Source organism: Eucyclogobius newberryi, unplaced genomic scaffold (assembly GCF_026437365.1).
Source record: "Eucyclogobius newberryi isolate DKJ021-1_F unplaced genomic scaffold, fEucNew1.0.hap1 SCAF_6, whole genome shotgun sequence".
Taxonomy (NCBI): Eukaryota; Metazoa; Chordata; class Actinopteri; order Gobiiformes; family Gobiidae; genus Eucyclogobius; species Eucyclogobius newberryi.
The window spans coordinates 26,492,830-26,506,055 of NW_027316278.1; the positions used below are offsets into that span (position 1 = coordinate 26,492,830).

Consider the following 13,226-nt stretch of genomic DNA (forward strand, 5'->3'; position numbering starts at 1 on the left):
TTTAATTGAATTTACAGTAGTATAGTCTAATAACATAATAAAATTAAAAGCGGTCCTACAATATATTAGAGAGTGTGCCCTTTTTTTAAAATGATATTTTAATAAAGGGGCACACACTCTAATATGTTGTAGGACCGCTTTTATCTTTAATTACAGCACACATTTGCTGTGACATAGTTTCAATAAGCAATAAGCTTCAATAAGCAGTTGATCTTCTATTGATGATGGGAGAGAATGACCAAAGTCTTCTCCAGCTCATCCCCAAATGTATTATCATATAATATAATAAGCCTACATGAATTTTAAATGAGAAAATCTAGTGCATACAACCTGAAGGACGTCGAGCTATTTATAAATAAAACTTGTGGGTCTCTTTATGAAGTGTGTTCACTGAGAACTGTGGGGTGGTGTTTTAAGCAAATAACAATTTGTTTAAAAATGAAGCCACAAACCAAACATTTTAAAGCCACTTTACAACTTGGTTTCACAGACATTTAATCCTTTTGGACTGTCAAGTGTGGACAAAATGACTCCCTCTACTGACAAGGATTTGTCATGATGCCTTTATCCACAAACTAGTGTCTAGGTATAGAGCGAGTCATGTTTAAATCACTGCTTTTCAAGACCAAAATGCCTTGGTTGAGGTTCTAGATTAGAATTCTCTTAAATATGCATTTCAGTAGCTGCATCTAGTGAGTAAGTCTTTTTTTATCCTTTCACCAGGATATACATAATAGAACAAAATAAGACACTGTTAAGACTTCCTCCAGTACTTTATTCAACTCAACTTTTACAAATTTGACTTCTACACAAAATACTTCTCTGCAGAGACATCAGACTTTCAGGTTGACTTTTTGGTCTTTCCCCACAAATCATCATAAAGCACAGAAAGTATTCCAACTGTTGATATCCCAACCCTTTTCCTTCAACTTTTGCCGTACACTGGAGGCTTACTGTTGTATTTAATCTCAAACTGCTGTAAAATGTTAGAAGCTACCTAAAAATTTAAGGAATGCAGGTGACAAGTGCAAAATAATACATAACATATGTGTGAAATGATTTCAAATAGTTAATGCATTCCATATTTTGGTCTAAATAAAATGTATAGTTTGAAAGCATTTCAAGTCACACGCTTTTTAACTATTTTTTTTTTTTATTGGCCATGTTCTGAGCAAAGCATCTCCGCTCCCTCCTTCTAACTTTCAGACAGACGCCACTAGAGCATAGTTTGTGCATCTGCCTTCATAAATGAAGAAAGGAGCAATATGGAGATTCTGAACCACTGAACATGACAATAATAAGTTACACTTCTGAGAAAGGATCAGAGGAACTCAGGATAGTAAATTATTCCTATAAAACGTATGACATAATGAGCTTCTGGACACTGCTATGTATTATGGGATTACATCGAAAAATGTTACTATTTGATTACAACTACAATTATTTTAACAGGGCTTCTCCTTCACCTACTGTTTTTGTAGCCTAAATGAATAATTATGATAACTAAATTGTAGAATTGGATTTACTGAATCCAAATATTATAGTTGTAGAGTTATACCTGTTTTGATGCTGTTACATTATTAATGAGTTCCTCCTTCCTCTCTCAGAGTAATACTAGTTGGTAAAAGGAGCCACGATGACCCGCAGTGTTCAGAGCTTATGGTAAAAAACCTTTAGAGCTAATTTACATGCGCTGTCATTCTCAGCTCTGAACATGTGCGGGTCAGGCTCAGGGGGCGGCTGGCTGTGGCGGTGGTCAGGCAGCAGGGGGTGCTCGTCATTGTCAGGTCTCTGTGACAGTGTTGAACTCTGCGCCCGTCGGCCCGTGTCACTGTCAGGAGGCCGGCAGGGCGTCCTCACACTGTCACTGGCCCACAGGCTGCTGCTCGCCCCCTGGACCCACCTTGCCAAACAGCCTCCGTCAGTGTCAACATCAGCTGGCTTTAGGAGCAGCCTCGTTGTCAGACTCGGCTGTCCACTGTCAGCTGTGTTTGGACTTTCATTTGATTTTCTCTACAGCTCAGGGCCTGTGCATGAGCTGAGGCTGCACCGCTACCTGTGCCACCTGCTGCATCTGGCTAAGGTCAAAATCACTCTGACCCTGCTGGCCTGCTTGGTGTTGGTTGACATGGTGCTGCTCGTGCCCGTCATGGCGGCCCAATGCAGGAGGAGGGTGGGGGTGATGGTGCCCGTGGTGGTGCCCTTGATGGTGCCCGTGACGGTGCCCGTGGTGTGGGTCTGCAGCTGGGACAGCCTCTGGGTTCGGCTGAACCTCAGTTGGACTCTCTTTGCACTCCTCTGGAATGTCTGAGCTCTGAGTTTGAAAATTAGGAGGAGAAAAGACAAGACAATCTTCTTAGCATTCAAGTTTGTGAAAAGTGTATTGTTTATTATCATATACATTGTGCTTTCTTGTTCTTTCGTACAGTTATGCTGCTTTACCATGCTAAGTTATCGTACATATTTTCCCTATAACTATAAACATATTAGTTATGAAACATTATATGTGCAGCGTATTGTGCACGAAGTTGCAGTTATGTTCAATTCAATTACATTTATTTTCCACTGTATCATGTTTACATTATATATACACATAACAGACTTTACTCAATGTATATATATATATATATATATATATATATATATATATATATATATATATATATATATACACACATACAAATACATATACACTTGCAATGTATGTGTATGTATGTCATGCATATACACACACACACACACACACATACAAAGAACCACTTGCATACATACCATCATATACTGATGTGCATACTTCCATGTGTACATAATTTGGATAATATAGTTACCTCATGAGTGCAGTCTCCACAGACGCGTGTGCAGTAAGTGTCACGAATAGCTTTCTCAACATGACCCTGTCCAATGATGGAATATGGAAGTGAAATGTGCTGGGTCAAGCGTCCACATCTGATGGAAAAAAGGTATTAAAAGTATTTAGAAATATAATGGAAAAGTATCTGTCTATGTTTTTCCCCTGTTCCGGATATCAAACCTGTCATAGATGAAGAAGTCATCCTTCTCTCCTTTCAGAATCTGCCACACATCAGGCTGATCTTCTGGCTGTTTGTACAGTGTGATGTTTGCTGACAGTTTCTCTTTCAACAGAGGGTGAAGGCGCTGTGCTTGCGCCCCCTGGTGGTTGATGACCATGTACGCTATATTCTGAAGCCCCTGCTGCTCCAGCTTCTGGCGCAGGCTTTCCATTCTAAAGAGAAGCAAAAAGAAGGCGTTGATGTTTGTTATTACCTATAAAATGTCAAAGGGAAATGTAATGTAGAGGGTTTAATTTAATTGTCCTCCTTGTCCTTGAAAGTCGGAATAAGATGAATAGTAAATAACAATTTAAATCAAAATATGATGTATGTGTAGTACATATGTTTTGAATGGGAAAAAGTCCTCAAATATTACATTATAACAAGAAGCTGAAACCTGCGCATAAATGCTTTAAAATATTTTGTTCTGTATTCCATTGCTGCTGTTGGACTTGTGTCTCTCTTACTAAACATGTATTAACATGCACTTGTAGGTGCTCATACTTGCCCTTACACACAAGCAGTACTGAGCTCACAAAGCAGAACAGTGTGTACCTGCCAGCCTGCACCAGACAGAAGAGTCAGCTGGCCTGGAACAGTGCCACCACAGTCACCCTGCCCATAGCTTCCTTCATGGGCTCCACCTCTCCGATCTTCCAGGTGAGGGGCGTCTGACAGCGTGGCCCCCCTCCCTCACTCTCAGCCCCGCCCCCATGGAGCAGGCCAAGAGCGAGGAGCAGGCTTAGCCCCGCCCACATCCCCCGCTCCGTTTCTACACCCACAATCTGCTGACCAGGGAAGGGGAAGGGACATTTGGAGAGTGAAAAAGGAGAACATGGGAGGAGTGAAAAACAAGGATTGGTCGCTCGATGGTACAAAAGGTCAACAAAAGGCTTTCATTAACTTTTGATGGTTGCATCTTAAAGTTTAAAAAATAATAATAAACAGAACAAAGTTGCAGAAGTCAACAATATGTGTAACTCTACAATTGAATAACATAAACATAACTTTGTATGTAAGTGTGCAACTGAAGATTTTTTTTTTACTTGTGCAGCCATTCCATATCTAGTCATTAAATAAATCCATGCAATATACGTCAGACATTGGTATAATGTCACGTAAGGCGTAGACTGTTTATTTTTGCATTCTAAAAACATTACTTCTAACAAGCTATGTTATAAATGCACGATTCTTTTAAACAATAGAGGTAAAAATTACGAGATTATGCAAGTTATGCAAGGACTCACCCCTGAAAAAGATGTCTACTCCCTTGAACGCTGCTGCTACTGCAACTGCTCGAACAAAAACAAGTCTCTTCCTCAAGCACTCCCCCTTTTATAGCCTGCCCCTGTTGTTGCTGTCAGTAAGGAGGACAAAGTTCAGTCAGGGCTAACTGCTGAGACCAACAGTTTAGACTTTTTAAAGATCAGAAAAAGCAATTGACAACTGTGGAAATAAAAAAAAACGTACCTCTGAAATTTCCAACATACGAAGATATTTTAAATCTTGTTTTGATGCTGAAATAGAAAATAATGATTAAAAAAGAGAGGGAAAGAAGCAAATGGCATGAGAGAAAAAAAAAACACACAATAGAAACATTTATGTAAATTTAACACTTTGCATTCATTGGAAATTCTGCAGCAACTTATATTCTGCAGCATGAAAGGAGTACTTGTCATTAGCCTATGTATGTTTAAGTCTGCCATTAACAAATGACCCAGTGTCAGTGTGACCATGCAACAGCCGGGTGTACAGTTGACCTGGTCTTACTCAGCAACTTTGTGGCGCATGCAACAGATCTGAGACAAAAAAAGTTACTTATTTACAATATTTATAACGTTGAGGTCACAATGACATAAGCCATAGCGTTTGGCATGTGGTAAGGTTCAAAATCCATTGAGCGACAAAAACGTTTTTGCAATGCAAGTTGTTGAGAGGGGTCTCGACACCTCTCAACATTTATGAATGTTGAAAGATGCTGACCAAGACTTGGACCAAGGAACCTTAGAGGTCTTATTTTCAACTAAACACCTAGTCAATCCAGTTGCAAATGAATAAATAAAACACAGCCCTACTGTTAGTTATAACAGGGGCCTATGGACCACATAATTGTAGAAAAAGAGGGGCACGTTGTTGAATGTGGCCAGGCCAGGATAAACTATGTAGATAGTAGTGCAATAACTTTTTTTTTTTTTTTTTTTTAAATCAATCATATCATGCATGGAGAAACTGGTATGGCATTAAGTTCCACCATATTACAGCAGCCACGAATGCCAGTACACCCAAAAATGTCTGGATTTGTCATTTTTCACAATTCATGTGGGATCAATGAAAGATTGGGACAATTTTTGAATAAAGTGGGACAAAGGAGAAGGGCCTAAAGATTGTGCAATACATAGGAGGGACTGACTTTGGCCACCTTCACCATGATCATTTGCCAGGGGTAGAAAGAAACTACTCACAAATACTGAAGTTACTGTAAATGAGATGAGATTTTTTTTGGATAATGTAGATTTTTGACGTAGGCATAATTACTAGCCATGTAATTGTAGTTACAGTTAATATTGTCTATTACTGAGTACAGAAAACATACGGAGGACGGTTTAAAACAACAATTTAGCTTTAAAGCGTAAATTTTCTATTTAATATGCTATGAAATTGCTACTTCTATTACAAATGTACTTAGTTGAGTAGGTGTACTGTACATGGTCAGGACTCTTCTCTCTCCATCACAGCTATTTGCACGTATATGTCACGTATTATTATTGTTATGAATATTAATACAATACTTAATACCATGATTAATATACATGAATATGTCACATATATGCGAAGTTGTCGCACTTCGTTCCGTGGCGCACATGTGTTCGGAAGTGCTAGACATAAACACCTGTTACCAGGCAACGCTGCGCGGCGTCCATGCGTGATTCGCAGGGGCTTCTGGGAAATTGAGGCCTAAAGTAGATCGACCGCCCTTTTCGGAGCTACTAGCGGAGAAGAGTGCTACACGCGTTGGTGATTTTGTGATCTCTAAGTACTCTTCGGAAGGGCAGCAGTTGAACTTCAGGTATGTGTATGCGTGGTTGCCAATATTATCGACATCTCTGAATGCCTAGAATAAATAAATACGCTTAGAAAATTTGTATTTTAATGCGCGGTTTGATGACGTAATGTTGATGGTCAAACACGAAATGGCGAAGGAGCTAAGAGGCCCGTTACCGACGGGTCTGTGGCTTGATCGCTTGCTTATTCCTCTTGTTTATTGTTTCAAAAACTTAAACATGGCGTCGTGGTTTTCGGGTAAGAGAACTTAGATGCTATCGTTCACAAACAGTAATATCTGCCACTGTAACGTGAGCTAAAACCTTACTAGCGCTAATGCTACACTGAAGCTAACAGTAACACATGTGTCATAGGAAGTAACCAACTTATAAGCTTATGTATAATACGCGTGCATAATTTGGTCTAATCACAAACAAAATGTAAGACAGTTATTGTATCTATTTCAAAGACGTGTTTTGGAAGTACTATGTAGAGTAAATCGTCTGAGACTGACGTAGCTAGCTGATGATCATGTTTCTGTTTGATGTTTACAGATCAGAATCCTTTGAACTATGGCGGAGGTAGAAGTGGAATTGGATGATGACACCCTATATCCAGATCATTATAAAGCCATGATGGACAAACTGAACGAACAGCGGCAGCTGGATCAGTTCACTGACATTACTTTGATTGTGGATGGTAATTGCTGTAACATGCGCTTGAGAGTGGCTGTATACATTGTTTGCTATAAGTCCATTTCTGGTTTTGTTGTCATCTGTAGGACACCAGTTCAGAGCCCATAAAGCTGTGTTGGCTGCCTGCAGTCAGTTTTTCCATAACTTCTTCCAAGATTTTACTCAGGAGCCACTGGTTGAGATTGAAGGTATTCTATGTTCAAACCCTCAAAATGCATCCATTTACTGAGTAACTGATCTAATACAAGTCTAATCTAATATAGACGTTTAACTATGCTAACAAGCATTATGCACTCAAAAAGTTATTTTTATGATAATTATTTAATACCAGGATCCTCCCAAAATTCTTAACCGTTTTGTCATTGATCTCCAGGAGTCAGTAACACTGCTTTTCGTCACCTGATGGAGTTTACATACACGGCCACTTTGGCTGTAACTGGAGAAGAGGAGGCACATGATGTGTGGAAGGCAGCAGAATATCTTCAGATGCAGGAAGCAATCAAAGCACTTGATGGCAGGTAATTTTTCAAACATGCTACATTTTTTGGGTCGAACATGCTAAGCACCTATGAAAGAGTTCATCTAACTCTACCCTGTAATTATGTTAGGTTACACACCAATTCTCCTCCAACAACAAAGAGAAAGGGCAAAAAGAGAAAAATAGCAGAGACTTCAAATGTGATCACAGAATCCCTACCGACAGTAGAAGGGGAGCAGGTCAGTTTTTCTTTTTTATATTTTACGACTGAATATATAAATTTTTTGACTAAGCCATGAATAAAAACAAAATGCAAAACTAACAGAAAACTGCACAGAAATAATAGTTTAGGTGTGAACTTAATTCCCATTTACCTCTAGATTTTTGATAGTAGACATGCTTTGAGAACCTTTTCATTATACATTTTTAATAGAATGGATTTCTTTGAACATTTATATTCTGCAGGTGAAAATCGAAGTAATTGAAGATGTTGCTATTGAAGAAGTTATAGATGTATCCAAGCTTTCTCAGGCTGAATCGAATGACTCTGCTTTGGCTCTTCTTGCCGACATCACCAGCAAGTACCAACAGGGGGAGCCAACAGTGCAGGTTGTCAAAAAAGTAGAGCTAGAAGAGGTATGTATGCTTTTTGTGTTGAACAATCTTTAGTCATAAATATCTGTTACTATGAGATGATTCATCTTTTTTTCATATTTGAAAGGAAATTGCATATCAGGAGGAAACTGTAACTGCCTCTAAATCCTTGGAGGTAGATGTGGTAGAAGTCCAGATTTCTCAAGTAGACAACATTTATCGGTGCAGTAATTGTAATCGCAGCTTTAAGTTGTACTACCACCTAAAGCAGCACATGAAGGCACACGTGGGCTCAGTGGAGAAACCTCATGTGTGTGCTCATTGTGGGAAAGCCTACACGAGGGAGGGCGCACTGAAGCAGCACGTCAGCATGTTTCATTACGACACAGACGACCTGACACTAAACCAAAAGCCACAGAAGAAAGTGCATGTTTGTGAATACTGCCAAAAAAACTTTGACCACTTTGGGCACTTTAAGGAGCACCTACGAAAACACACAGGTGTGTTTTTAATTATTTTTTTCCTTCTGGATACCACAAAAAATTCTCATTACAGTCCACGTCTTTCTTAGGTGAAAAACCTTATGAGTGTCCAGACTGTCATGAAAAATTTGCAAGGAATAGCACGCTTAAGTGTCATATGACGGCCTGTCAGAATGGAGCGGGAGCCAAGAAGGGGCGCAAGAAAATCTATGAATGTCAGGTATTAGTATTTTCTAATTGCATTGCTCTTTCTTTTACATCTTTGTTAAAAGCAGATTAATGTTTATACACAAATATTTATATTGATGCTCTTCGTGTAAAGGCCACCAACCCTACATTATTTCAAGTGCAAATGGCTACAAATTCACCAACATATATCAATTTGTAACAGACTAGTTTCTTACTTTTCTTTCTGCTTTACTTTCTTTACTAGAGTTTATGCTTCTGCTTTTTTTTCTCACAAATTGACAAATAACTACATTAAATGTTGCTAGGTAATGAAATGCATGCAATAATGTTACAATGTATGAGGATTTCTTCGGTGAATAGTAAATGTTCTATCATTTACCTTACTGCCTCACATAGGTTTGCGACAGCGTATTCAACATCTGGGAGGATTTCAAGGACCATCTCGTGTGCCACACGGGGGACAAGCCCAACCACTGTACTGTATGTGATGTGTGGTTCACCCACTCCAAAGAACTCAAAGAACACCTGAAGGACATCCACTCCATCGAGGACAAGTCCGGTGATGGTGATGAGCTGATGGCCCCAGACGCCGCTGCCGCCGCTGCATTGACTATAGCCGCACATAACATGGAAGCGGCTGCAAACGTTCTTTTGGAGGATGGTAGTATTCAGATAGAGCACGTCACTGTGGAGCCTGTTCACGTGATGGAGATGGAGCAGACGGCGACAGTGGTGGTGAACGAGGAGGGAGTGGCTGAGATGTGCGAGGAGGACGTGGAGAGACTGAAACAGGCCGGGGTGGAGATCCAGGTGGTGCAGGTGGAGGCGGGCGAGGTCACTATGGAAGATGTGGAACAGACTGTGATCGTATGAGGACGCCGAATCACTTTTTTAAGAATTTGTATAAGGATTTTCAGTATTTTGGAGAAAACGCTCAACTTTGAACCCTGCATGTTACTTACAGCTTGTCCTCGGTCAACCCAAAAGTCCTTTGCTGGCTCCAACTCTTCTTGATGAAGAGATATGTTGATTAATTTAACATTTTTTACACGCATCAATTTTTTCATCATTCCTTATTCATGTTCTTGTTTAGGTTAGAGTTTTTGATTTGACAAGATATCCCAAGTTAAATTAAATTAAGCTACTTTGCGATACAATGAGTGCATTGTCATTGTTTAAGATGACATTTTCGGCCTGATTTCTTGTTAAGCATTTTCTTTTGAAAAGGCACAGACACACAAAAAATGCAGCCATAAAAGGACATATTTGATCATCATATGTTGGATGTTTGCGCCTGAAATCTAGTTTGAAATTGAAATTGGTTATATTACACACATTATAAGCAGGATTTCAAAAGACCAAAGCAAAAACAATGGAGCAAAAAAATATGGAGTTACTGCCACTTATTTGGGTTCAACAACTACTTCCATTGTAACAAGAGTATTATAAATACTGGTTAGAATTGACTGAAAAAACAAAAGTAACAATTTGCAGGTGTAAATATTAAGTAACCAAAATATGCTACCGACTGGAAATACAAGCTCCGTGAGACTCCTAATCCATCCAACATACATTTTACTCCTACACATGGGGATATATTTCATAACGTAATAATACTCTTACTTGAGTCAAAGCTCTTTCCACTGTGAGTAAGTCTACAAGTGACAAAAACTTTGTTGACCACATTAAAGAATTTCAACATTTGTGTTTCTTGCACCACTCCGTCAGATATGATTTTGTTTCTCTAATTTTTGTTGGCCATCCTTTAAAAATACCATTGTTTTTAATTATTATTTATGTTTCAATAAATTCCAGTGTGTTGCAACACTGGAATTTCCCCATTGTGGGACAAATAAAGGATATCTTATCTTATATTCATTTATATTTGTATAGATTTTCAGGACAGGAAGCTTTTGTCTTAAATACATAAATAAAATTACTGGCCTAAATCAGATTTTACAGTTTGACTTCTGCTACATTTTCTGGACCGCTTCTTTGTACTATTACTTGTAGTTTTTTTTTTTTGTAACTTTACTCTTTCTTTTATTACATGTTTGGTTACTCTGCTCTCGTCTGTCTGGTAGTGGAATGCAAAGGCAATAGACGGCCCACATAATTCTTAACGTAATTTGTCATTGGTGGAAAGAGTACTAAATCTTTGTACTCAAGTCAAAGTGCAGCTACATGTCTAAAAATGTGTAAGTACGCTACTTCTACCTAATTAAGGGAAAGTAAATTACACACGACAAACACTACAGGGTACTAGTTACTGTTTAACATAATTTTAGTGTAATTTTTGATCAACCGCTTGTAAAAAACTTGATTGAATTAACCGTTTTATGATTAATATGTAGTATTAAATGTCGATCCGCATATTCAGAGCTTTGGCCAATCACAGCAGGCGATGCAGTGCTGTTATGTGGATTTGTGGGTTTTTAAGCACTAAAGAAGCAGAAACAGCAGCAAGACAACCATGTTTTGATTCAACTGGGACTCAGTGATTTTACATTTAAATAATTACAGGTACATTAAAATGTTACTCGATTACAAGTACACGTTTAAAAATCTGCTAAAAAAATACAAATAGCCTTCCCAAAAATGTACTCGATTACAGAGATATTTGTTGTAGGTTGCGGTCACCTGACATCACATGTTTTAAGAATTTTAACATAGAATTTGTTATTTTAACCTTTTAGCTGTTTGAGTTGCATATTTATTGACCTAGTTTATAGTTCATGACTCCGTAATTACTGGGACTATTCACGTGAGACAAAAACGGCCATCAATTTCAACTTTGTCAGCAGAAATTAAAAAAAGCTAAATCATTTTTCACAGTCCTCAGAAAACACTACCAATATTTACCTCCAAAAGACGTGATTGATATCAGCTGAAAGGACCATGAGCCATGAGATTATTATTTATGGATCCAAACCTGAACAAATAATGAAAAGTCTCAATCTTTGCGGGTTTTCTATTGGTTATTTCTTTCAAAAACAGCACATCTCCCAGTTAGTTACAAAAAAAACAAGCCCCTGCCCACCATCTGAGTCTATCACGTGTACGTAACTTTCCCGCCGTTGCCATGGTTGTTCCAGAAAAGCTTATCAACTCCACAAGCCCCACGCAGCGTCACGTTTCCCCGGCTAGTTTCCCCTGAGCGCCCGGTGAACAGCTCCTGGTGCTGAAAGTGTAATCATTTCCGCCCGCCCCCTTTTCGCGTAATCCTCGCCCCCTATTGGCCAATTCACACTCTTGACTTTGCCAGCCCCGCTCCTATTGGTCAACCCTCGTGCTATTTATGTTAATGCTCTTCTCCACAGCTCAGACTTTACCCGGGAGCAGTGAGAACCAATGTCATCCCCATCAGCGCCGAGAAGAGGATCCTAAACGATGGGCAATGCTCTGTTTTGCGGGTTCGGTGCGGTGTGTTCAGGTAAGGCTGCGCGTGCGTCTTTATTTGAGTCATTTAGCACATGTACAGTTGTTGGAAATGTCAAGAATGGCGTGCTGAGGCGGGAGGATCACTGTTGACTGTCACTGATGCGGGATCACAAATCAGATTTATGTTCAAAACAATCAGGTGTATAACTGATTTATAAATTATTACAGTTATTGGGCCATCATAGCAGGTAGGTCGTCATTACATTTGGGCTTGTTGTTATAAATAATAGAGCTAACTTTCAGCTGTAGCCTACAAAATACTAATTAGCCAAACGATTGTGCAACTTCACCGGCTTTATTTTTTTCTTTAATATAATTTAGCTATTTTGATGTAGTTATTAAGGTGTAACACGGAAATTAACCAGATAACCAAATAATACATGACACCAGCACTTGTTGCATAGCCTTATTTTAGTCTTATTTGTAAATTAAATGGTAAAAAACACAATTTATTATTAAAATCGAATTGAACCATTTTCTAGCTAATGTTTTTCTTTTATAAGTTATTGTAGGTCTGCAACCAGTAATCGGAATAATTGTGACTATTTTTGTTGACTAATTATTGTTATCTTGACTCTAAAATGTACCAAAATATGTTTTATATATAGCGGCATTACTAAAACAAAATAAATACAATTATGAATTATAATCAAATAAAAACACAATTTGTTATTTGAATCCATAATACACACTTTTTTTTTGTAAATATGCTTCATCTAGAAATCGTACAGTGGCATATTTGTATCTTTATTTTATTAAAAATGTACATAATCTCAGTGTACAATAGAATGACTTTCTTGATTAGTAGACAAATTGAAATAAGAACCGTAGCCCGAGTTTGTGATAAGTGAAATAAATAGAAATTAGCTTTACATGATTACATACATGTTTATCATATGTGTTTTCCCTTTATGTATTAAAAAAACCCTACTCATCTGTTATATATTGCAAGATATAGACAACTCGTCATTTAAATGTTGTGTCTTCACCAGATTCACATTTGTCTTCTGCAATTTATTATGCATTGGAAATCCGGACTGAGCGGAGAAATTTACATACTTTTGAAGCATAAACAGTCCTGATTAGTCCTGTTTTTGATGCGTTTGATGCTCTGTCAGTCGGACATTATGAAACAGCCCCTTTCCATTCGCGTTCTCTCTTCAATACAACACTTTGAAATCCAAATTAAAAGAAAGATACAAGATACTGTTAACTTTAATTCCTTTATTGAACT

The 13,226-nt window shown here is 38.4% G+C and overlaps 2 protein-coding genes across 3 annotated transcripts; one reads left to right on the top strand and one right to left on the bottom strand.

Annotated features, from left to right (window-relative positions):
- Window positions 1–761: 761 nt before the first annotated feature.
- On the bottom strand, window positions 762–4,417 carry selenop (selenoprotein P). Its single transcript, XM_072434056.1, has 5 exons — window positions 4,315–4,417; window positions 3,627–3,856; window positions 3,032–3,244; window positions 2,829–2,946; window positions 762–2,320 (listed from the first exon to the last, which is right to left on the bottom strand). Exons 2-5 carry the CDS (start codon window positions 3,827–3,829, stop codon window positions 2,021–2,023), a joined length of 834 nt encoding a protein of 277 aa, XP_072290157.1. The 5' UTR covers window positions 3,830–3,856; window positions 4,315–4,417; the 3' UTR covers window positions 762–2,020.
- Window positions 4,418–5,998: 1,581 nt separating this feature from the next.
- On the top strand, window positions 5,999–9,651 carry znf131 (zinc finger protein 131). Of its 2 annotated transcripts, none has more exons than XM_072432597.1 (9): window positions 5,999–6,138; window positions 6,668–6,812; window positions 6,895–6,996; window positions 7,182–7,326; window positions 7,417–7,525; window positions 7,752–7,922; window positions 8,008–8,380; window positions 8,452–8,582; window positions 8,948–9,651. In XM_072432597.1, exons 2-9 carry the CDS (start codon window positions 6,686–6,688, stop codon window positions 9,422–9,424), a joined length of 1,635 nt encoding a protein of 544 aa, XP_072288698.1. In that variant the 5' UTR covers window positions 5,999–6,138; window positions 6,668–6,685; the 3' UTR covers window positions 9,425–9,651. The 2 variants fall into 2 exon arrangements, with proteins under 2 accessions (XP_072288698.1, XP_072288699.1); XM_072432598.1 differs by lacking the exon at window positions 5,999–6,138 and adding an exon at window positions 6,235–6,371.
- Window positions 9,652–13,226: the final 3,575 nt, after the last annotated feature.

Coding starts and splice junctions, on each gene's coding strand:
- znf131 (XM_072432597.1), top strand. CDS start 6,686: ATGGCGGAGGTAGAAGTGGAATTGGATGATGACACCCTATATCCAGAT. Junction 6,813..6,894: donor CATTACTTTGATTGTGGATG/GTAATTGCTGTA, acceptor TGTCATCTGTAG/GACACCAGTTCAGAGCCCAT. Junction 7,923..8,007: donor AAAAAGTAGAGCTAGAAGAG/GTATGTATGCTT, acceptor CATATTTGAAAG/GAAATTGCATATCAGGAGGA.